Here is a 25,491-nt window from a genome sequence, read left to right as displayed (position 1 = left end):
CCTAGTGGTGGGAAAATAGCGTTCAAAATTTATGACCTGTGTTTCTGCCAATCCAAGCTTGTTTCAGTTTACCAGCCAACCCGTTAATTGCCCTGGCCCAAATTTGCCTTTTCTTTCCATTTTTCTTGTCTGCTGTACTTTTGATAGTAGGTCCTTTTTGGCTAGAGTGCTAAAAACAAGCATTCGACCTTTGGAATACTGCATTGTTTCCTGCTCGCAATGCAGCTGAGTCTTGCATACGGCATTCATAGATGCTTTCAGTGGTGCGATTCTATGGTTTATGCGACTTAGCGAGATCACTCATCAGCAAGTAGGGAGGAGCTGCCAACTGCTCATTCAAGGTGGGAAAGTGAAATAACCTTTCGGTGCTCTTGGATGCAGTCAGGAACGCCACTCGGCCATGTAGGCACATTTATGTGGCTTGGTTAAAGCAGATCTTCACATGTTCGGTGGTCACTTGCACTATAGAGTCATACCGTTAAAGGCAGAGCTCAAGCGTCCTCATAATTTTTAACTCTGTCTTGTTACACTCCCTGAACCACACCAAATGCATGACAAACTTTTTGAGGGTTGATGAACTATGAATTCTTGGTATATTTGCTTGCAGTCTAAACATCTGTGGCAATTACACCACAACAGAGATCAAAATATTCTGCACCGGGAAAAGATACCTATCATAGAATGACATAAAGCACACATTTAGAAATAGTCAAGGTGAAGCAGTCTTCTACTGCATGGTAAATCTGCAGGCTTTTGACAAGATGTAGAAGAGATAAATTGCAACTAAGTGCAGAAAAGCCAGTGTTGTAGTTGTAACACAGAAATCGAAAGTTAGGAAACTATAAAAGCTTTGCAGAAACCCTTCCTTCGCAGTGCGGGGCGAGCACGCAACCACTCCGCTACAGAACTGCATTGCTTCTATCTGAATAAAGGTGGACCTAATGTATGCATTGCCTTATGATTGCAGCTAACGTTTAGGTGTGTCATTAGAAAGAAACACTTTTACGGAAGCAATAGTTAAGCGAGCAGGTGAAGTGTCATTAGAAAGAAACACTTTTACGGAAGCAATAGTTAAGCGAGCAGGTAAAAACATTTCCGCTTTGTTTACCTGTGATGCGGTGCTCACTGGAAAATTCCTTCGATTGTATGGTGCTGCTGCAACAGATGGCACGAGCCACCGCCAGATTATATAAAATACAGTACTTGATGCAGCTAGGTGGCGTGAGCCACCGTCATCCACCCATCAGTCATATGTAACCAAGCGAAGTAGATGGACATGCTTCCGGAACATTCCGAAGCATGTGCGATGAATGTGGTGTTGCTGCTACTAGTACAGGACGCTTGTATGAGTCGTCCTCTACGAGTGCCAATGGCGCATCATCTGCTCCTGCTTGGCAAAGAGCATAAGAAGGCGATGTGAACTGGGCGCAATAAGGCTGTCGCATTGAACTCCTACAGGCGAAGCTTAAGAGTCCAATATTTGAAGAACGTTTTCGATACAATGCTGGAATTTTGTGCTATTAAGTTCGAAACCATTACATATAACTATCTTTTCCATTGCCTTTGGGACTTTATATCAGAGTCAGATTGCATTTCATATAATGTGGCAGCTTATGAATATGCCAATGTGTGGTTTGTGCGGTTTAACGTTCTAAAGCAACTCAGGCTGAGAGATGCCATGATGGCGCCAGAAATTTCGACCACCTGGGGTTCTTCAACCTACACCGACATTGCACAGCACACAGGTGCCTTGCCTTTCGCCTACATCGAAAATGGCCGCCAATGCCAAGATTTGATCCCACATCCTTGGGCATGGTAGTAGAGTGCCCTAACCATCGCACTTCTATGGCCGGTGCATGGTAATGAGTATGTGCAAGATAATAAAGGCATACCTAAAGGGTTTGGATTATGGGGTTTAATGTTGCAAAGAGATGCTGTAGTGGAAGGCGCCAGAAATTTTGACCACCTGGGGTTCATTAAAGTGCACTGACATTGCACAGCACGTGGATGCTTTGCTTTTTGCCTCCACCGAACATATATAACAGAATTAGGGGTTAAGTGAGTAGCGAAGAGCATGTATGAAAGTAAAGATGCATGTAGTTTATTGCACAGAGCAGATATAGCCAAAAAGTCGACACAGCATCAATGAAACTCTCAATATGGCTCTGCATATTTTATTGAAAACACAAAACTCATACATGCAAGACAGCAGGAGCAAAAAATTGTTCACATACTCAAGTGCACTCAAAAAGAGGCTCATTCCTGGAGGTGACAGAGTTCGTGAACACAAATCCAAATTCACATTACCTGAAAATGTCTCCGCAGTAAAAAGTGATGTGGTAGAAACCATCACAGTAAAAAAAAAAAATAGAGTAGCAACCAACTGACTATGTTGCTGACAAACTGTGCTGAAGCTATAAAAATTCTTTTGAAAGGTAAATGTTTGCCTTATTGCAAGACTTCTGCGCATTCTGCGCTTTTAGCTTCTCAGGAAGCGCAATCACACAAGCCATTGGAGAGTATGAAGGTGAGCTTTTTCCATAACGACAAGTTTCACTTTTGCATGACGTGAAACACAAAGCCTTTTTCAAAAACATACTGCTCATCCTAGTTGCCACTGGGCTAAGCGTGTGTTGCTCATCTCGCATCAACATTCCAAATCCAAAGGTGGGGGAAATCTCATTTTAACCTCTGAAATTAATATAGCCTCACAGCCCCATTACGCAACTCGGAAGAAAACTCTTGGGCTGCATATTTTTAACAAAGGCTGCACACGCTAAGTAGAGGTGCTAAGCTAAAAGCTGGAAAATCATGAACTATACAAACAACCAAACAGAACTCTCTTGAGGAGGGCATATAACATGTGCCACGCATACGTTCTGAATTTGATTTAATCAGTTTGGTTTTTAACCTTGTTCAGAATAAGTGGCGACGAGATGAAACAAAAAGCAAGGATAATCACACCCAATATCTTAACTTTTCTTATTCTTTCATGCTCCTGTAGGATGCAAGAAAAACCACTCCCACTCTAATAGCTGTGCAACCGGAAAGTTCTCGTAACCATTATGACCTATGTTGTAAGCAAGAGTTTGTCTAAATTTCGTGAATTTTTTCCAAGAGAGAGAAGAGCATGATGAGACTTTTAACCATGAAAAGCAATGAATCGTATGAAAAGCGAAAGAGCTTTTTGCATAAACAGCTTTCTGCACTGTGTAACGCACACAGCCAAATCCAGCCAAGGAACTGTTTTCTAGTTTAGATGCATTGTATAAGGTACAATCGAGGTGTTGCTTATTCCTGTTAAATAAATTAAAGAAATTAAAAAACACCAGGTTTACACAAAAATTTGTGAAGCAAGTACACATGGTGCATAGTATTTCAACCACCTGGGGTTCTTAACACACACTGACACCGTACAGCACATGGGCGCCTTGTTTTTCGCCTCCATTGAAAAGCACCATCCACAGCCGGGATTCGGCTCAGAATTCTTGGGCACAGCAGTCGACCGTCTAACCACACCACTGTGGTGGCGGTGGAAACGAAAATTCAGGTAGTGGTAGTGCTTCTTTAGAAATATAACATTCCTGGTGCATGCTGCCAGAAATTCGTCCACCATGTGGCATTACCAGTGATCCAACCAGGGTACAGAACCGAAGTAGTGCCCCGCCGTAATGCACATCTAGTATAATCCCATGAAGACGCAAGGGAGGCAACCTTAGTTTTTGGTAGTAAGGTTAACACTTAATTATCTAGACTCAAGGCATGGTGGCCATCATGTTTTTTATGGCAAAGCTGTATACCCCTGCCATCCAAAGAAATTTTTGTGTTGTCATAAGCAAAAAACTCCAGGCTAAAAATCGAATGAAAATGTAAGGTGGGGGTTTATTTCTAGAACTGAATTGAACTGAGGAAGGCGTAGCAGCAGTTACTGATCAGCAAGACCATCCAGACGTGCGAGCAGGTGAAGACCACGCGGCTCTAGCACAAGCTCGTCTTCTTTACAATGGCCCCTGGTACAAAATGCGCCAACCTGGTGACTTAAGGGATAGAGGAGACCACGGGGTCATAGTAATACTTGAAGCGTTGGACGTGCCCTCTCTCGTGGCTGTGGCGATGGAGACGACATAAGAGGCTCAATAACACTATTTCCGCTGCAAGACATGATAGGGACCATGATATTTTGCAAGAAGTTTCCTGGGGAGGCCCGGTGTACTGGGAGAAAATCCTGTAGATTGTGTGGCAGTATTGTATACAAATGTAATATAGGCAAGTACCATATCCCAGTTCGTGTAGTTCGAGCTCACATAATCAGCATGATTCAGAGTGCGGCTGAAACTCTCAGTGAGGCCGTCTGTCTGAGGGTGGTACGCAGCGCATGTTTGATGAATTACGTTGCGCTTTCGGAGCAGAGCATGAATGGTGTTGTACAAAATGTGGCCTCGGTCGCTGAGTAGCTGACGAGTGGCGCCATGTCTAAGGATGAACCGCCACAGAAGGATGCCACATCTTGTGCTGTCGCAGCAGGGAGGGAGGCGGTTTCAGCATACCGCGTCAGGTGATTTTTGGCAACAATAACCTGTTTGCCAGATGCCGTGTATGGGAGGGGCCCGTATAAATCAATGCCAACAAGGTCGAAAGAGTGAGGCGGACAAGGGAGCGGCTGCAAATCTCCAGAAGTACGGTGAGTGGGCATCTTGTGGCATTGGCAGTCGAGGCACGAGCGCACGTACGTCTTGAAAAGGCCCGTGTGACCGCATTGCATGTCAGCATGAAAACATGAGCAAATGTGGGCCCGTAGGTGTTGTGGAATGACGAGGAGCCATTTTCGTCCATCAGAATGGTAATTGTGACGGTAAAGTAGGTTGTCACAGATTTTAAAATGTGAAGCTTGATGCTGCAGTGTGCGCGATGGTGTAACCGTCGAGGGGTCGGAGAGAAAGTCGAGAAGAGCCCTAATCCAAGGATCCTTGAGCTGCTCAGAAGGCATGTCCCTGATGGCAAGAGATGGTGCAGGAGTCTTGATTTCGCAGAGGCTGGCTATTTCTGCTGGTAGCGATGCTTACCTGATGCTTATGGCTCGACCAGTAGATGACGTGGATGTCATATTCCTCGAGCCGCAGCGCTCATCATGCCAAGCGGCTGGAAGAATACTTTAATGAAGAAAGCCAAGAGAGGACATTATGGACTGTAACGATCTCGAAAGGTGGCCATACACGTAAGGGCAAAATTCACCGATGGCCCACGCAATGACGCAGCACTCTTTCTGTTAGAGTAGTTCTCGGCTCTGGAAAGTGTGTGACTGGAATAAGCAGTGACATTCGTCAAATCCAGCTTTGCACTGAGCAAGTACTGCTCCGAGGCCAGTACCATTGGCATCTGAGTGGACTTTTGTTGGAGCCACCAGGTTGAAATGGTACAAAATGGGAGGGGTCGTAAGATGACACAGGGTGTTGTAGGCATCGTCGCACGCAGGTGACCAAGCCGAAAGCAGTATCACTGCTGAGCAGCTGACTGAAAGGGGCACCGATTGATGTGAAATTATGAATGAACCGTGTAAAATAAAAGCAGAGCCCTAAAAAAACTTCGTAGTTCTTTATAGTAGGAGGGCTTGGCAAACACTGTCACGGCACGAAGTTTGGCAGGATCAGGGCACACACCATCTTTCGGAACAATGTGACCCAAGATTGCAATTCACAGCAGCAAAAGTGCATTTTTTTTAAGTTCAGTAGCAGACTGGCATTCGTGAGGCATGTCAAAACGAGCTTCAGGCAACATAGATGTATCTCAAAATCAGGTGAAAAGAAATTACGATATTGTCCGAATAGCACAGGCACATTTTCCGGCTGAGGCCATGCAAAACTGTGTCCATCATTCACTCGAATGTGGCTGGAGCATTGCATAGGCCGAAAGGCATGACGGTAACTCGTAAAGGCCGTCTAGGATCACAAATGCGATTTTGGCTCGATCTTTTGCTGCCATCGGGACCTGCCAATAACCAGAGCAGAAGTCGAGTGACGAAAACACCTAACCTTGGAGGCAGTCCAGAGCGTCAACAATGTGGGGCAGAGGGTAGAAGTCTTTTCACGTGATCTTGTTAATAAGCGGTAATCAATGCAAAACCTGACGGAGCCATCTTCATGAGTAATACCGACGATGCCCACAGGCTACTGGAGGGCTGAATAACTGCACTTTCAAGAATTGTGTCCACCTGTTCTTCAATAACTTGGCATTCGGTGGTGGAAACAAGATATGGACGCAGAGAAGCATGGGCACTGGTCTCAATGTGGTGTTCGACATTAAGACCAGTGATGTCCCAATACAGGTTGGTGGCAGTCGAAGGAGGCATGAAATTCTTCAAGGAGCGCAAGAAGCTGGTTTCATTGAGGTGAAAGAAGTGAAGCATCAACAGAGCGAAGAAAGATATGACGACAACGTAGCGGGTACAGGAGTAGGTGGACTGAACGGAGGTGACTCTCTGGCGCTGTCAGTGTTGAAAACCGAACTGAAAAGCTGCCCGATACCAATACATCTGGCACGGTGCAAAGCGAAGGGGCTTGAAAACAAGCTCGAGACCCATAATAAGGTGAGGCCGGCAGATATCACAAGCAGGGCATAAGGCAGAGGCAGATAGTGGCAGCAAAGAAAAATATCAGACAGTATGAAGATGATACTTGCATCGCGAACAGTCACAGGAGAGAGATTCAACCCCAGATGAGCACACAGGAACTTCAGTACTGTTGGCGACGAGAACTTCGGCTGAAACAGAGGCATCAAAACGCTCAGCATCCGGTACGGGATTGAGTAGCACAGAGTGTGCTAGTTGAGCCCAGCCACAATCTATGACCACATCATGAAGCAATATGAAGTCCCAGCCAAAGATGATTGCATGTGAACATGATGGCAAAACGATTATCTCTATTTGTATACAAAACGTCTTGGATGAGTACTTGCACAGTACACGCAGTTGACGGCTGAATGAAGTGTGCACTTGCATTTCGTACATGTCAGAAAGGGACGTCTTCACTTTTCTCAAAAAGCGGGAAAGAGCTGCATCCATCACAGAGACCGCCACACCGGTGTCAACAAGTGCCATCACAGAAACACCCTCTAAGAAAACTTCATTTAAATCAGCTGATTTAATATTAAATTTCGACAATCGCACAATTCTTGCCTCAGAAACTACAGCGTCTAGTATTTCTCTTGGGTTGCCGAGGGACGGCATCGCATCAGAGAAATGGAATGCCGATACGGCGAAGATGAACGGCGACGAGAAGCGATGTGCTCAGTAGACAGTGGATGGCTTTGGGGTGGCTCAACAGCAGAAGAGTACTGGCACTGGTTCCAGTAGCCAGAAACGTCTGAGAGCAGACAAGGGACGTCCATGTGTTGACGGCAGTTCTGCACATGACCTGGGAAGCCGCAGAAGTAGCAGATCGGACGATTGTAAGTCGTGCACCAGGAGTTGGCTGGTTGAGCAGGCAGTCGAATAAACTGTGTAGGTTCTCAAGCAGGACCAGGAGGCTGAACGTAGGAAGGTTGTTGAGGCAGAGCATATGTAGGTGATGATCAGGCAGCAGCGGCTGCATATATATGTCAACGGGGCAGCGACAGGCGTGGGTTGAGACTGGAGGAAGAGCTTCAGCTACCTAGTCTTGAATAACCTGGCGCAGACTGGGACCTAGGTGTGATGAAGGTGCTTCATGACGGGACATGAGGAAGAGCTGTCGAGCAACTTCTTGAATAAAGCTCTCGATTTGAGGCACAAGCGCAGAATATTCACTTGCATCTGTCAGGCAACAAGCGACTGAGTGTGCATCAAAAGTTTGACATAGTGTGACAACTTTTGCGACGATGTGGAGGTCTCGCACTAGCAGTATCTGAAAGGTGGAGTCAGATTCCTTGCAGAATGCACTTGACCTTTTTGGTCTGACATCTTCAGGTTCAGTCATACACTTGCGCAAGTCGACGACGTCCTCAATATAACTGGTGAAATTCTCGCCAACCTACTGAGAGTGCACACGCAAGTGCTGTTCAGCATAGTTTTCTCAAAGCTGGACGGCTAAAATCTTCACGGAAGCTGGCTTTGAATACGAACCATGATGGAATGTCTGCTTCATGGTTCCGAAACCACAGATTTGCTATGCCGATGAGAGAAAATCATGTTTAGCTGTTTCTGCATCCATTTGTTATAAGTGCTCACCCGCTCCGGATGTGAGCCAATCCTCAACGTCATGGTCGTCAGTGCCACTGAAGATGGCGGGGTCTCACTGGCGGAGCGAGCTGGGACAAATGATAGCCGAGCCAACTTGTATGGCTTGGTAACTGGCATCTTCAAGCATCGCAGGTGCTAACGTGCGGTTGCAGAGTTCCAGGGCGAGAGGATGGATCTTAACAGGCACCGGGACCAAATGTATTGTGGGGGTTTATTTCTCCAAGAACTGAACTGAAGAATTGAAGCAGGCGTAGCAGCAGTCACCGATCAGCAAGACCAGACAGGCACGCAGACAGGCGAAGATCACGCTGCTCGAGCACAAGCTCGCCTTTACACAAACAACATATCTCCTTTGAAATCAGGCATACAGCACACAGCTCCACAAAACAAGCAACAAAACCACATAACTGATGATAAGGTGCGTGTGAACAGTGGTAACACCGTCAGACGCATTCCGGTAAAGGTTAGGTTTGCAATGCTTCGAAAGGAGTTGACGTCATTTGAAGCCCTCGTATGAAGTGTAAATCGCATAATGTATGATAACGATGCCTGCAAACAATACGAAGCACGTTCCTTCTCCCGGCGTGTTTCCCAGTAAAAACTATGGTTGTGTAAGCTACTCCGTGTGAAAAAGTACCCAACCACATTTAAATCATGTAGTGATGTCAACACGCTTTCATATATAACAGGGAGACCAGTCTAGCAACTCATTCCAGGCTACCATGGATAGACCACGAAAGTAAAGACGCCAGAAGAACAGCATGAATATAATGCTCGATGAAAAAAGCAAAACTATGTGATGTCGCAATAGGTAATTGGGTGTATTAAGCTTCACTCTCCAACCACCTTCACAGTGTAGATTGGAGCCACAACTTTTTTCCACGGTTTTTCTTTCACATAATCACTGATTAAAGACACTGCACAGATGTTGCTGGAGACAAGTGCAAGTCTAAATTTGTTCTGCTTGTATGTACAAAAAATGCAACGGCTGCCAAGAAGGTCATTACTAGTGTCCATGGGATATTACTAGACACGCCTGCATGCGATCTACTGCATGGGCTTTATACCCACGTTGGATGTGTGGCAGTACTTGAAAGGATTTGCAGTAGCATGCACCAAGAATGTTATGTTTCTGTAGGAGCATCATCACTACTGATATTTTTGTCTCTACCGTGACAAACACAAATAGCAAGCACACTTATGACTGAAGGTAGTTCTGGTAAATTCATGCATTCCTTCGGTATGAGTGCTATATAGAATGTGCCACAGTGTGGACTTGGTTCACTACATAAAAAGGGCAGATGCCTGACAACACATTCACTACACAACATACAGCAAGTTTTTTTTTCATTTTCCTTTTACTAGGCCAAGGCACGTAATTCATGTGCCCATTAAAGAGTGATCAATTATCTCCGTATGCCATGTGTATGCGTCAACAGGTTCTTGCTATGAAGGAAACACTGCTGCTGATACTGGATTGCTCTAAGGGCTGCCTTTGGCATCCAAGGACCTTGTATTAACCAATTCAAGCACCTGCAACTCAACCCAACCTGTAACTAAAGCTGTCATCCAACACAGCAGGATCAGCCAGCACTGCAACACAGCCATGTGATGACAGCCATTTAAAATTTGTAACCTTAAATAGGAATGCTTGCTGCAGCATTTTCTCAAACATTACACAGACCAAAGCACGTTGGCACAACCAGGAAAACAGATTGACTGGAATGAGTCGCAATAATGACACCGCTTTTTCATTTCAAGCAACACAATGAAATGTCCTCCACTGCCAACTCAACTGCTTTGTTCATTTCTCACCCATTACTAATACTGCACTCCGCATCACACTCCTCACATACAAAATAAACGTGCTGGTTCGAGTAACAGGGTGTCTAGCAAACCATAATTTTCAAAATCCCCGACAACTTTGGCTGCTGATAATGAGAATAGACGAATAATTAGGGGTCTGCAAATACCGAATAGTGCCTCTTGAATCGAATCAAGAAAATAACCTGAATATTGAATCAAACATCGAATAGCAACAAATTTATCTAAACATGTGCTGAAGTGCTTTAAGGTATAAGTTCTGATGCAAAAGAAAGCAGCTGCTGCACGTGATCTGGCGACGGCTTTTCTTGCCTGGACGTGAAAATGTTGCCAGCAGTAGCCAGGTATTTCATGGTCATTCTGCACACAGCAGGAAACTTCTTCTTGTCTGTTTTCATCCAGCATTCAAGAGAATTTTCATCCCTGATGCAAACATGCTCTCGAAGGTACCGGCTTTAAGGGGGACACCCCTTTTAGAACCATTTTTTATTTATGGGCAGATTTTCACCACATTTGCACCATTTGTACATTTTCTTGTGCTGATTCCAGAACTGCAAACTGTTCTCACCTACAGCAGGTAGATTTAAATATGTTAAGGAAAGCTGGTCTTTTGTTTTGGAGGAAGCATGATTTGTAAAAATTAGGTCTTCTGGAGATTTTTATATTTTAAGGATCTAGAACCACAGAGGACTGCAGCAAGGCATAGAAGAGCACTCTAGGACGATTTGGAGGAAAGTTACGGCTCGTCAAACTTGCCAAAGAAAAAAGCTCATTTTGGTGACTGAAACATATTGTGATAATTTTAGTAAATAATCACTAGTTAAACAATAGTGTTACTAGAAACCTTGTGAGTTTATCTTTTTAGCAAAATAAAAAACAAATTATAGCGATATCGGATACAGAACCAGAGATATCGCTCCTCTGAAATTTTGTGATCAAAATGAAATTTTGAGAAATCTGCAAAAAAAAAATCATTTTCGTATATTTTTAATTTCCAAGACTAACAACTAGTTAAAGTGAGTTCTGATTGGTTTCGTGTGTGTATGTACCATTTCCCGTTGTGATAATTGCACCTGGAAGTTCGAAGAAAGTTTATTTCGCCAAGGTTTGCGATTCCGCATGCCGCGCGTCCCGCCGTTTCCAGACCACTGCTGCTGCCGCGCCCGTAAAAACTGCTTAAGTATCACTTTTTCATTTACAACGTCATGACTGCACTGCCTGTAGCGGTAGGAATCGCCTCGATCAAATCGTTCACGTTCCTTGCTGTCGCACCGTGCACCACCAGCTATGCGATATATCGGCCCATTGCAAAGTGTTGGTGCTTCGTCACTGATTGCAGACAAGATACAGCGAGACGTATCACCGGCATGCCTCTTACTCTACCTTTCTTTGTTTTTAGGCCAGTATCACGCCCGAATCTACATTTCCCGCATTTTATGCAGTGATTGTGATGACAGAACAGAGCTAAGCTGGCCAGGCCTAATTGTGCAACCTTTTCAAAATGGCGCCAAGCCACAAGTAGTCGAAGCCGGCAGCCAATCAAAAGTGGTCAGTTTGGTCACATTTTCACAGAGCCCAATAGCAGCAAGTGTGTAGCGCAATTTGATCCCTTTATTTCCCGCTTTGGGTGTTTGATAATGGATGCCAATCGAGATAGGGGAATAGCGTGTCACCATCTTTCAAACGAGACCAAAATTATGAAAGCGGAGGGCGTATTTATTGAACTGCAGCTGATCAAATCTCAGCATGATTTGACCTCAACTTTAAAGGGCCAGGCGGTCAGATTATAGCCAGTGCTATCAGGTTTGTGCTATTGAGAATTTATTTCCATCTGCTGTACGGTGGATGTGTGTCGCACAATCTGAAACCAGCGACTGCACTGAAAAATCAGGAGGAGATTGAGGGGGAATGGCGCGTTCACTCGAATGCCAAATATTCAGTCCCGCGAATACGAGGCATTTTTTGAGAATTTGCTCGTCAATTTGTATTAGAGTATTCACATTCCCCTATGAATAATTCACATAAAAAAGCTACCTATGAATCATATTTTGCAATTTACAAAAGTGAAAAGGCTGTCATTAGTTTTGATGTCCACTAAGAACATCAAAAGTTTACTGAAAATTAAAAGCACACTGATGCCAGCCTCAGCTGGGCCTCAGAGCACGCGAGCCGCTCATCCTGTAAACAGCCGAGCCAATCCGATCTAATATGGCTGCGCACATGGGCTTGGCAGCACAGCTTGCTGATCGCTTTCGAGCTGGCCGCCGTGGTTATTCCTACTTTTTGTAGTGTACTACTCTCATGCAGCGCTTCCACATATTTTACTGAATTCCCACCTCACGTATGTATTGTCTATTGCGGCAGCTCAGCCATGCGCTGGCGTCAAAGTAAGATATCGTGCCTCATCTTGTGGTGCAGCACGACAATGGCAAGACAGCACACACACACACACAAAAAAAGTGCATGAACAATATACTTGCTATGCGCCAACTGAAAATGAAAATGTACTGTTGAATAAATCGTCCCATTTTACCTGACTTGGCGAAATTTTTGATGGTTTCCCTGACACTTCACCGATTTTTCCCAGTGCATAAAATTTCCCTGAGAATTCCTGGTTTTCCTGGTTGCTAGACACCTCGAGTGACAGCCAGAGCAGCATTACAGAAAATCACTTGAGCTGCAACTTGGTTGCACAGAAGGCAAGAGTGCAAAACTATTCTTTGCACACCATTAATAAACATATATGAGAGGGCTCTTCATTTTTTAAATGTTTTCTAGAATGGTTTTGTCACACACATAAAACGCATTGGCTTAAAGGTTACAATCCAGGGGTGTCCCATGCCATTCGCAGGAATAAATGTCTCGTAAGTGCATGGCAAATATCTGGGTCATATTTGCTAAGCAAAAGGGAGGAAAGAACTAGCATAATAATTTTCAGCACAAATTCCTTGTTCTGTGAGCCCGTTTGAGTCACTTGCATTTACATATATCATTTGCGGGCGTCCGATGTTTGAGACTAGTGTGTGCATTGCCATTTATTGATGCATTTGATCTTGCATTGTGGCGTACAAGCAAGGAAGGTGGCTACAATGTGTCACTGGTGAAATATTTTGTACACACACATTCATGCATATCATTTCAGCCGATGAAAAGTGTCATGCACATCTGTCTAAATGTCTTTACATTACACTTGATTCAATTAATCTCTTAACAATCTGAACAGCAATGAGACAGACTGTGGCTACACTTCACAGGCATATAAGTGTTAGATAAAACCCAAAGGTGCACAACAGCACACACACATTTTGATGTGATGGAAATCAGTGCCATAAGTTACATGACCCAAAGGGAAACCCTAACACACACTGATCAAATTTGCTACCAGTACAGCAAAAATAAAGGCGTATTATACCACGTACAGTAAGCACACTCCGAAGGCACAATGACTTAAATTGCAGCCAAAATTGTAAAAATTATGAAGCACTGTTAAAATAGTGTGCTACAATCATGTGATGCTTTCAGAAACTGAAGAGATTCCTAAATGACACTTCTGAATGTGTAGCGAGGATGAATGGGTGCACAGCTGGAAATGGCATTGCACAGTCACCACTTTCTCTTGCAACTGTTCTAGAAGTAGGTTATGAGTGTGATGCTCACTGTGCTTTTTATGAACACACTACATGCACTAGTCTCCCTCTCTTTTGCTTCAACATTCTCGTGAAAACATCCTGCAGGATACTTGCGATGCCACATAGTTTGTGTATACTTTTCTGCCAATACCAATACACAAGGCTGCCTGTACTTCAATAGAATTCACAGCTAAGCAAGTGGTTCAGCTTGCTGTCGTGAACGCTAATGCTACTGTGAAACTTTTCCTTTTGAGCCAAATAATGCTTTTGGGCGCTCAGAAAAATAGAGATACATTGCACAATACCCAAGAATAAAACAAAACAAAAAGTAAAACATAATATGCTCTTATTTATATTGGCATCAAATGGAAGGCAGCCATTGTGTGGGGAAAAGGCAATTCTTGTTAGGCCAGAGTGTTGCCAGTGTGCTTTAGTATGGCTCATTTTCATCAAGCGAAGGCTAAATAAATGCAATCTTTACAAATTTACACCAGTAGTATAGTAAACAAAATGCACATTTGGATATGAAGAGTTTAAATCTTCCTTGCAGAACCACCAGTTGAAGTTTAAAACTTGGTTACGCTCTCTGAATAAATACGGCATTATAGAGAGAAAAATATCCATTTTGAAAAGTAACACTACAATGAACGGAACACTGCTCACTGTCTCACAAGACTAGAAACTGTACCTGACAAGAATGACACGAGACTTGGTCAGTGAAGAATGACTTGGTCAGTGACAAAGTTGTTCCCATCTATATATAGGCAACCCTTAAAATTAAATCGCCCATGCTGCCATTTCCTACACAAGTCCTACACAATGCAAATGTCATAAAACATGTAAAAACTAACAGACAACAGGAACTACAAAAAAATTACCTTTCTCATAGCTGAGGTATGTACAGCATACACAGTGTAGACCACTTACAACGCAGGCTGCAGGGGCCACTTAAATCCACATTATAAGTGGTACCAAACCCCAACCAAAACCTGTTTATTTTTTTTAGGTGCCCTCCATGCAGTATGTCAATTGTCACTTGGCTCTTTTTGTTCCCACAAAGAATGCAAGGCATCTCAGAATGAGAATTTTTGGTAGAAAAACAAGACTTGTGGAGAGGCTGTTTCATGCTCTGTTGGGGCAGCCTGTTATCGCAAACATACCACCGCATGCAAATTGTTCAGCCCATGTGCACGAGATTCTAGGCGAGCATCTGTTCGAGTGGTACCCCGATGTTTTATGGCGGTTCGCCACCACGCGAGGAATGCAGCGCTGCAGTTGTGCGATCAAACTTGAACAAAGACACAACCATAACAAGGGTTTGTGCTTACTCTTTTACGAAGAGAGAAATGCAGGAGTAAAGGAAAGCACTAGAGGGTTTTTTTTGAGGAAACGTGACGTGACCCAGATGAATCGAAAGGAGAAAAATGAAAGAATGACAGAGGGAAAAGCGTACCTATTGTGCAATTTTGTGCAAGAAAGGAACAACACATGGTGACAGAGGAAATGAGCTGCGCGAACGCGCAAGGGTTACACCAGACAAGTAGTATGATATGCTGTGCCACGCCAAGAAGCCTGGTGCCATGCAAGGAAGTGCACTTGCTGTTCCGTGCTGTTAAGTGGATTTTAAAACAGCACTATAACTGGTATTTCGCTTTGCACAACAGCATAAGAAGTGGTATGATTTTACATTGTGTCCTATGGGAGTCAGACCAGTGCCCTGCAAAAATTGCATCATATTCAGTCACGCACAATAAGCAGTTACGTTGTAAGTGGTACACACCATAATGAATTCTACCTTCAATGCAGTCATCGAACTATTGAAGCAAAAAACATGCTTGCACGATGGTCCTGAATACAAGATGTAATGACTGACGTCAACCTCACTAATCCAGACAAATAAAACCATTGTGGAAAAGTTCATGCTTGTTATAGCCTTCACTGTTGCATGTGTGACATCAGTGGTAAAATGACTACATTCAAAGAACACTAACGATTCTAAAATACACTGAAAACTAAACAAAAATCTTTGGTCTGAAACAGCTCACTAAATAAAAGTGAAAAGAAACCTACAATGACGACAGAAACACACACACACAAAAACAGTTAATAAAACTTAGCTTATGACATAATAAACCTCAACATATATTAGAACTTGCTGCATTTGGACCAGCAAGAGCCCAAGTTCCTTAATAAAGAAACTATGCTGAACACATTATTAAATAGTATAACTTAGATAAATATATTAAAGTCAAACCTCGCTATAACGAATACAGATATAGATAAAACGAACTGAAATCAAAGTTTGGTCAGTCTATGCTTTATTTGTATGGTAGTTCATAACGAAACAAAAATTTAAAATTTGACGCTAGACTGGCTATAAGGAAGCAGTTTTTTTTGCATTAAAACGGCAAAACATGCGTGAAGGAGCCAGAAAAAACATTAAAAAATTCAATTTTTCAATCGACTGAATCGCCCGCTGCAGAAGTATGTTTAAATCGTCCTCACATTCGGGTGCTACGTCATTTAGTGGCAGCAGAACAACTATTTCCAACAGCTTATAGCCTCTGAGATCACACCCCCGCGTGCGGGGATCTCGGAGGTCATCAACATCCACAGCCGGACTTGAGCGGCGGCAGCACCGCCGCTGCTTGAGCCCGACTATGCAATAGCTGAAAGGCATGTGACTGGCATGTCATCACCAGTCTCATCGTGCCATGAACCTCTGGCGTGATTCTGCCACTGCGACCGACCCGAACGCACGCTGCACTCCCCCGAGTCCGTTGGCTCCATCATGGAGGCAACATCTCTTCTTGAGTATTCATTTTTGCTCTCCAACACGAAACGAAAGGCAAGATTTCATGTTTATACCAAGATTTTAATTAAAACATTGTGCATTTTTGCACCTTTGTGTTATCCATATTAGTGCGCATTTTGTTTCGTTTCATTAGCTGACTTATTTGCAGGAATTTTATCAGCTATAATGAACAAAATTTTTGCGCCCCATACTACTTCGTTATAATGAGGATCGGCTGTACCCTTTCCAACAAAATGACACTGCAGTAAAAGGTGTTAGTGCAATAACTCAGTGTCATGAGCATCTGAACTAATGACTCGGGATACTAGTACTAGAAAATTCCAGGAGTTCAGAATCCAACGCAAGGTGGATGTTCCACTGGGTCATTTCCATGGAAGCATATAGCGAGCAGATAACCAGCCAATGTACAGAAAGGAAATAGAAAGCACAGTCCCATCTCAGTTAACACTACTGTATAGAAAAAATCTCTGTAGGAGTAAACCTGCAACAAAATAGGTATATGCAATAAGATAACTAATATTGTCTGCTTAGTCTGCACTGAAAAAGAACACCTGTTAATCTGATCAGTACAAGTGAAATCGTATGATGAACAAGTTTTGCACATGCCTAAGGCATGGAATAAGCTGCCTGAGACTGCAATTGAATCTGCCTGCACCATAATGAGTGAGAGGTGCTTGATGTTCATGGCGAGAAGACTGACTAAAGAGCTTTGCTGATAACAGCACGTGTGTAGCCCTCAAGCCCTTAGCAGCTGCACACTACTGCTGTTGCCATAGGTAAAACTTATTATATGACTGACATGTTACTCCGAACAATCTATTTCGCTTCGATTTTTCGTCACAGGTTTTCACAAAAGAAAAAATACACTTGCACAGCACCACACCCTGACTTGACTACAGTGGAAGTGACGCACTTTCCTTTGGACCCTAAGTATTGCATATACCTAATGTGTAAACCCAATAAGCATGGCCAGAGTGTTGTCATATATTGCGTTTAGTAAAAGTTGGTTTCCTGTGCTGTGTGCAAACCTAGTTTAACATTTTCAATTGTGTTCACATATAAAGAACTAGTGATCCCCTTTAAAATGACTACATCCTTGCACGTACACAGACTTAAAATGATCTAGAAGAGCCTAAAATGCAAGCTGAAAACAGGCATAAATGCCAGCAAAAGAGGTGAGACAGGCTCTGTTGAAGGGACCAACTGAAATGTGTCACGATATTATGATGAAAATAGAAAAACCCTGTCTGGTATTGTAGGAATGCAGTACAGCAGTACTGAAGAAACGAGGATATAGAATTTTTTAATCTGGGTCTGAAGACCACATAAAAGGCAACACACCTTTTGCATTGCCAGTAGGGTGTTTTCCGATTCTTTTCACTAGATTGTGCGAACAGTGCTCGGCATTTCCTGGTCGGAGTGGTAGCCATAGCTCACTACAACGTCCGTGTGCTTGAGCATTAAGCCATATTAAAACTCTCTAAACTATTGCCTGGCAGCTGGGATTATACCTATTTGTTATTCATCACTGTTGCCCGCATGCAGTCGATATCGCACCCACTAATCATGGCTTCCAGCACAGGAGACATAAGACAGGTGCATCCACTGAAAGAAAAATTTGCAGTAACATCCTCCACAATATTCATTACAAAACTGTTGCAAAATTCAGCCCTTTGGGCATTACGTTTTCTGTTACACCTTAAAATTCAGTTGCCGCGTCCTTTAAGCTAAACATTTTGGCCAGCTCAGTTTAGTTTCTCATGGGCATAGCACAAAAGGATACAGGAAGAGAACAAAGAATGGTAGTACAGCAGACAAAGACAATACCGGCCAGACCAAACACTCGTGTTGCTTGTGCCGCTAAGAACCAACAAGCTGCATTTTCCCTTGGCTCTACTGTTCACCTAAGCCTAAATTATGTGCTTATAAATATAGCCACTAATTGATAGTGTGTGCAGTACCTATGCACTGTACCATACTTTACACCTATCTTCATACACCTGTGCAACAAAAAATCATTTATGTGTGCTTAAGTAATTAAATTATGTAGGTTACGTAAATTCACTTACGTGTGCAGGTTGACGCAAACCACTGTGCCACATCTTTTGAGTGGCCAACTGATATGAATTTATGCGCTGCACTCTGTGAAGGAAAACAAGAGCAACAGAGACAGGAACAGCATAAAGCTCTCTTGCTGCCTCTATAACTGAACCTGAGTGACAAAATGTGTCTCTATGTACAAGCATTCCTCCAGTCCTCCAGGAGTGTGGCATGGGATATTAGATTGACCTTATTCTTTTTAAGTACACCCCGTTTGATGAAAAAGCAAAACGACTGCAAGCAGCATTTAGCAGAAACTGTCTCCTTGGCAATAAAACGGAGCTCCTGTTACAATAAATGCCAGACCATGAAACAACAGAGTCACTGACCTTGGGTGAAACAATGAACATTTTTTGCAGGGTGCTCAATTGTTCCTGCACAAGCTTCCCACTCCAACTTGCTTGTCGCCCTTGGTTTTTGGGAGTAGTGCCCATATGCCTGATGCTTCAGGCCCTTCTGTTAAGGTGAACTTTAGGATTGAACAAATTTACATGAGCTAGTGATACCTTAACTACTGTGCAGAGTTCTTGTTTATGCTGGTCAGCAAGGTGCAAAAAGGGAGCGAAAGGACTTCACTAACTACTTCCATAGATACTACATTCTACACAAAAATGCACCTCCAAACTGCATGCAGATTTCAAACAAGACAGAAGTGCTTGTTTAGTAATAGCACTCTATGCCTTTAAAACTGCATGGCTTAGACATATCGAGCAGGTACAGGTGTCACTCGCCAGCTTTTGAAACAGAACAGACATTTCTGAACACTGTTCTACAGCAACCAGATCACGCTTTTTTAAAGGTTCATTTTAGACATACTACAGAAAGCTCATCATTTTCTCTCAAATGAAAATGAATTTCAAAACAAAAGGGCTTTCCACAGCTCACAAGCTTATGTGCATGTCAAATCAGAAAGCTATCTCTCCATGGACTGACAAGGTCACAGCACATGCAAAAGCATCAAAAGTGACTACGCTTTACTACTGACAAAAAAAAAAAAAAGCTTTCTATGATAGTTTTGAAAGCTTACCGTGAAATCAATCTCACTGCTCCGTTATGGCACTAATGTAGACTATTCTGAAGCTGAATAAACAACTGCGGTAATAAGGCTGAGTATATTATACCTCAACAGCATGTTTGGCAAGGATGCACAGAAACAGCTGCATCCACTGAAAGCCTTCATTTCCTGAAAGTACAGATTGTACTAAAGTTGCCCAGGTCAAGGAGGATGCAAAAAAATATGCTGCCTACTTCCCCAGCAAAGCTCTGGCTCAGCCAAAAATACTGTAGGAATGAGAGGCCATGAAAAAATAAGTTTGCAGAACCATCACCGGCGAATGGTTGGCTTCGTTGAGACGGCGATGCCAGACACTCTGTGCCGCGACTCTGATCCAGAGACTGCCCTACCCTGAAGGTGCATAGAGGGAGTAGCAACTGCTCCGGGAATCCTAACAACCATCGCTGGACCGCCCGAGCCAGAAGACCGAGTCATGACTGCGGATGACCTTGCTGCCGAAGAGGTCCTGGCAGACGGAGGTAGTGCGCCATGCAGTGACACAGCCCGGGCATGTGGGGTCAATGCTCCCCCACTGCTCGGCTTGGCCTCTGATGTGGAAGCAGCACGACGTCGCTGCGGGGGATTCCCAGAGGCCGTACCAGGTACACAGGTAGCAGTGCTGCCACCTCGAAGGGCAGGCGGCCTAGTGTAGGGGACAGCGTCGGGGTCGGGACCTCGTTTCTGCTTCCGAAGCTTCCGTGAGAGCTCACGCTCTAACAATTCTGCCTCCTGCAAAACATTACTGCTCAGCACAGGCAGGCACTATTTACGCACTGCAGCAAAGTGTTGCAAAAGATGAAGAATGCATTCTAATTCCCTCAGTGAACCATCATTTCAATTTCAGCATTCACAACTACTGAAAAGAATTTGCTTCTGTTAATTATTACATGCAAATGATAATTTCAGATGCACCTTCTGCTAGACATTTCTCAAAACTCCATGGTGCTAAACCCCAGTCAGTACATAATATAGTTTTTGTGAAGAAGTTCAGGTTGAATTTATTTAACAAGCATCTGTAAAAAGCGTTACAGTAAAGGAGGACAATACATGATGCGGTTTTCCTGTCTGCCTCCTCTTCAGGACCAGCACGTAGTGCCAGCCTTCTCCTAAACGTGCCTTCTCTGCAGGCATAGGTGGGACAGAAAATTTGTGGGAAATGTGATGCAAGAGTATATTTAGGTGTTGACACTGCGCATGGCGGTGCGACCAGGTCTTGCCCGCCACTCTATGTGCTTCTCTTGAACGTGGATAGATGGCGCCACACCATGGGATCTATACCAGTCTGTGAGCTGCAGCGGCCGTAATGTAAGTGTAACGGGATAGTTCGGTGCCCTGTGCCCTGGCGTGTATGTGTGCTTTGTTAAGTGTGACAAGGGCTCAGAAGTGTTGAAAATGATGTCGACATGTTCTAATTTTTGCCTACTTCGTGCTTTACTTGCTGGGACTATGTGAATGGACGCAACAGCAATGGGAACATGGCCCCGTGATCTATCCACACTCATTATCAAAATGCACTCATTGCTTTTTTAAGGCAGGTTCATGGAGCGAAAATCTGTGCACGAGAGCTGTGCGCTTGACTAATGCTAATGACTAATGCATGACTAATGCTAATGACTAATAATGACCAATATGTCAAACTATGTGTATGACTGCAAATTAAAGTGCTTAACAATGAGTAGTAACAGCTACAATGACTAGGCATGACTCATCATGACTGCTAATGACTATGAAATGACCAATATGTCAAACGATGACTTGAAATGACCGCAATTGACTGAAAATGAGTAAACTTAGCTATGAGTGATGACTACAATGACTCAGCGTGACTCATCCTGACTATGAAGCGACCAATATCCATGTCAAACAATGACTTGAATGACTGCAACAAATGAGCACCAAGGAACGCCACGTGACAGGAGCGACTTTTTTTTTTTTTTATTGCCAGGTTTTGACAGACATAAAAATACATTGCAGAAAAAAAAAGTTAAAGCTGCCAACTCCTACGAGTGTGGCTCCGTCACACCAAAATCCTCTAAGTGCAATTAAGGCCCTTACCTTGGCAACCATGCAACCTCACACTTGCAAGGGAAAGTGTGACAGATACCACGCCTTTCCTACCCTGTAAACCAATTACAGGGCAGTCCACTTATAACGATATTGAGAAAACTGGAAAATTCGATCGTTATAACTGATTAAATGAAAAAAAAAAAAAAAGCACACACCCACATATTTTCCCATGCATGTAGGCTTGTATACTTACCAGCAATGAGTAAATGAGGTTGAATAGTGCTAATCAACCTAAAGAGCACTAAACACTTTATTACAGGATACATCAGTAGCCATAAAATAACAACATACTTTAAAGTCAGAAATTCGCACTTGCTTGAGCAGCAGCTGAAGCTTGACAATCGCTTTGAACATCACTTCCACTAACACGCATGCCGGCAGAAGTCCTTGTTGCGTGCACGAGACTGTTTAGCGACTGGATGAACTGCAGGGCATTCCCAGCCTTGACGATCGTTAAAATCGTAGAGTGCGAATGCTTGCATTTTTTAGGAGGTTTCAACCTAAAAACCCTGCTAGAAATACCGATGAATCTGCTGTTTCATCTCAAGAGCTGTCATGCCTTCCATGTGGGCGGCACCATCTTCCACGGATGCACAATTGGTGATGGCCAAGCCGGTACGGCTGCACACCCTTTTTACGGCAACAGACAGCGATTGCGATGATGATAGTGCTCATTTCTCACGGATTTCTCCACGACAGTCTGTTTTCACTGCATATATCCAGTTTTCATGTCATTCCCTTCTTAGCATTTTATTTTTAAAAACACTCAAACAAAATTTCATGGTAAACATCTGCTGGGCAGCGACAAAACTATCGTACCAGATTTACTGCCGATAATTGATCGTCATATCTGGTTTACTTTCATATTGGACCAATGGGAAAATTGATAAATCCCAAGAATTTGATCGTTGTAAGCGATATATCATTATATCTAGTATCGTTATAAGTAGACTGCACTGTATAATTATATACAACACTGCAACAAACACCATGCCAAGGAAAGGAAATATTTTCCCTGTGTGGCCTGGATACCGAGAGCTCTAAAAGGGGCGATAATACAGTCGACGACTGATTTTTCGGACACCCAATTTTCCGGACATGCTTGATTATTCGAACTTTTTCTCGGACCCAGGATATACTTTATAAAGTCAAGGTATTACGCTGCTCAAAATTTCGGACACTATAAGGAGGGCTATTCGATTTTTTGGACATTCCAAGCGTCAGACGGGCCAACTGCCACACATTCTGAGCGGTGTTGCCGCCATCTTGTTTGTCTACTTTTTCATTCGATAGCCTCGAAACCGGTGCCGGCCTTGCGTGCCGCTCCTCAGCTATACTGAAGCCGGATCGAGGCTATATTATTTGCCTAGCAGCTTCCATTTCCGGGACAACGTCGCTGCCGTCTGCTGTCGCTGCTCGCCGCTGGAGTGCTTTTTTTTTTTTTCTTTTAGCATGATCACTTCGACTGCCAGTTTGTGTGTTCGCCGTGCATTTCACGTGCGTTGCCAAGCGGAGCGTGTGGGCCTAGCAATGGTCGTGCTGATGCGAGAACTATGTTGTGTCGCTACTGTGGCTCGCATTAAACTGAATCGGCTTCAGTTGTTCAAAAAACTGTTTCCGAATTTTATAAGATTTTTTTTTTTTTGCGCGCAAAGCGGCAACGAGAAGGCACTCAACGGAGTCGGTGTTGTGATCCAGTGGTTGGTGGTTGTGGTGTGCCTCGACAGTGGGAAAACCTACTCTGTCAATTTGCTTGGAGCACTTAGTACACTCACCGATGCATGGAAATCTGTAGCACCCACAACGCTGTGCAATTACGTCGCCACACGGGATTTGTGCTAAATGACGAGTCAGGTGGCTTGGACAAGGAGAGCGTGGTCGAGCAGCTGTCAGGCAGTGAGCAGCTCATTCACAACCTTCGCACTGCTGGTGTCGAAATTCCATCGGCCGTCTCGTTTTCAGAGTTCACAGACGTGGACCATGAGTTGGAACTGTGCGCTGGGCTCACAGAAGCAGAAATTATTCCCCAAGTGCTTGTGCAGTCTGAGAGCGGCGACAACGATAACTCACCTGCAGCAGCGCAGCCGATGCAAGCTGAGCTGATGCAAGCGAAATTCAGGCAGACCTGTTAGCACGGAATCAGAGCGTGGTGCAGAAAAGCATTCATGACTTTTTCCGGCCTCATAAGCTTTTTTGGTGCACATTTGTTTTTTCGAACTGCCCGATTTTTCGGTCGTCGACTGTACTGCGCCTATTGCTAGTCAGGCCGAGGCTGAACACGTAACAGAAAGAATAAAAGGCCGGACAATTGAACAGAACGGAAAATGCTGTCCAGCTCGGATCCGAACGTTCAGCCCCAGCTGACTAAGGGCAAGAGAAGATGCAAAATCCAACGGTCTCCTGGAATACGGCGGCTGACCACCAAGGCTTATTTCAATAAAGAATGTTTTCATTTTCATGTAAAAGCGGCGCAGGTGTAACGTGTGCAGCAGCAGTGCTCAGGCTTTCGTATTGCTCCAGAGGAGATTCTGCAGTGCTCTCGGAAGTTTTTTTTTTACTTATCCGCACGACCACTAAGGCACAAGTTAGCTATCCTGCCTCTCAAATATAAAAGGTGGGTCTCAACGCACATGTTCCCACAATTCAGTCAAAGAGCCTAAATGTGCATCAAACATTGCTTGAGCAGTCTAATGCGCCAACGCTGTGAGATAATGTCTGAGAATACGGCTATAACTTTGGCCACCTAGGGTCTAATGTGCAGAAAAACCTCGAAGGCGTTTCTGCATTTCAGCTGTATCAGAAAAACTGTCTCCACAGCTAGAAACAGAACCTCTAATGTTGTGCTGTGCCGCAGAACCCCTCCGCTGCTATAAGTGCGAGTGCTGGAAGCAAAAAAAAGAAAACCAAGCTTGCATTTGCGATGTTTAAATGGCAAGAGCAGAGCACTGTTAGCTACACGATGCGAAAATCATTGCTTGGATTCCCCTGCGTTTCTCCTTCCAAGCTCAATGTTTACGAGAACACCGACAACGCTGAGTGGTTCGCTACCTTATGAAAGAGCAGCGTGCAGGCACAGAGGTAAAATGCAGGGCTCTGAACTAGAATTAACAGATGTCAGTTGAGAAGCACAGTTGTCTGTTAAAGCAAGTTGTTGACCCCAATAATTTTGGGCTATTAAATTCTCCATCCAGCATTCTCGAGTCCGGTAAATTATGGAGCTACATATTGTTATAAACGTCACTGGCAAGGCTTCTGCCTTTCATACCACCACATTTTGTGGCACTAAAATTTACAGCAGGTGGGAACTGGCCGCGAGATCACTGACTGAAATTAACTGATGCAGTGCCATGGTATGTTGCAACTGGTGTGTATGAAGACACTTCCTTAAAGTTTGGTCTTATCCGTAAAAAAACAGAATACCCAGAGCAACTTTAATTGTTTCATTTGCTGACCTTGCAGCCTCCGGCCCGAGGCTAGCTTTAGAGATCAGGGAGCTTGACTGCTGAGCCAGATAACATAGGTGTAGTACCGGCTGTGGCCGCTGCGAAACAAGGCAAAAGGCTCCCGTATGCAGTGAGGAATCCCATGTGGCCTAATTTTGATCCCTTTATTTCGGCATTCATTAATGTCCATGTGTCGCTTCGGTACTTCAAATAGCAAACTTTACATATTTTTTTGTCCAGCTGCCGCCCAAACAGCCGTTCTGTGAAACAAATACATTTATTAGAAGTAGCCTTTTTATTACAATAGCTATAATTATTAGTATATTTTTATAATATATGTTCAGTTG

The 25,491-nt window shown here is 43.8% G+C and overlaps 1 protein-coding gene across 7 annotated transcripts in view; it reads right to left on the bottom strand.

The window, feature by feature from the left end:
* Window positions 1–2,167: 2,167 nt before the first annotated feature.
* Window positions 2,168–25,491, bottom strand: part of LOC146182998 (uncharacterized) — a 185,209-nt gene continuing 161,885 nt past the window's right edge. For all 7 annotated transcript variants that reach the window (XM_084609011.1, XM_084609015.1, XM_084609014.1 and 4 more), the window contains one exon: window positions 2,168–20,363. In XM_084609011.1, coding sequence (XP_084465137.1) covers window positions 19,905–20,363 — 459 coding nt within the window. In that variant the 3' untranslated portion in view covers window positions 2,168–19,904. The remainder of the gene's footprint in view (window positions 20,364–25,491) is intronic.

Source organism: Amblyomma maculatum, chromosome 7 (assembly GCF_055883805.1).
Source record: "Amblyomma maculatum isolate TAMU_Amacu chromosome 7, ASM5588380v1, whole genome shotgun sequence".
NCBI lineage: Eukaryota > Metazoa > Arthropoda > Arachnida > Ixodida > Ixodidae > Amblyomma > Amblyomma maculatum.
Note: the sequence above shows the minus strand (reverse complement) of the source record. Positions and strands in the feature narration are given on the sequence as shown.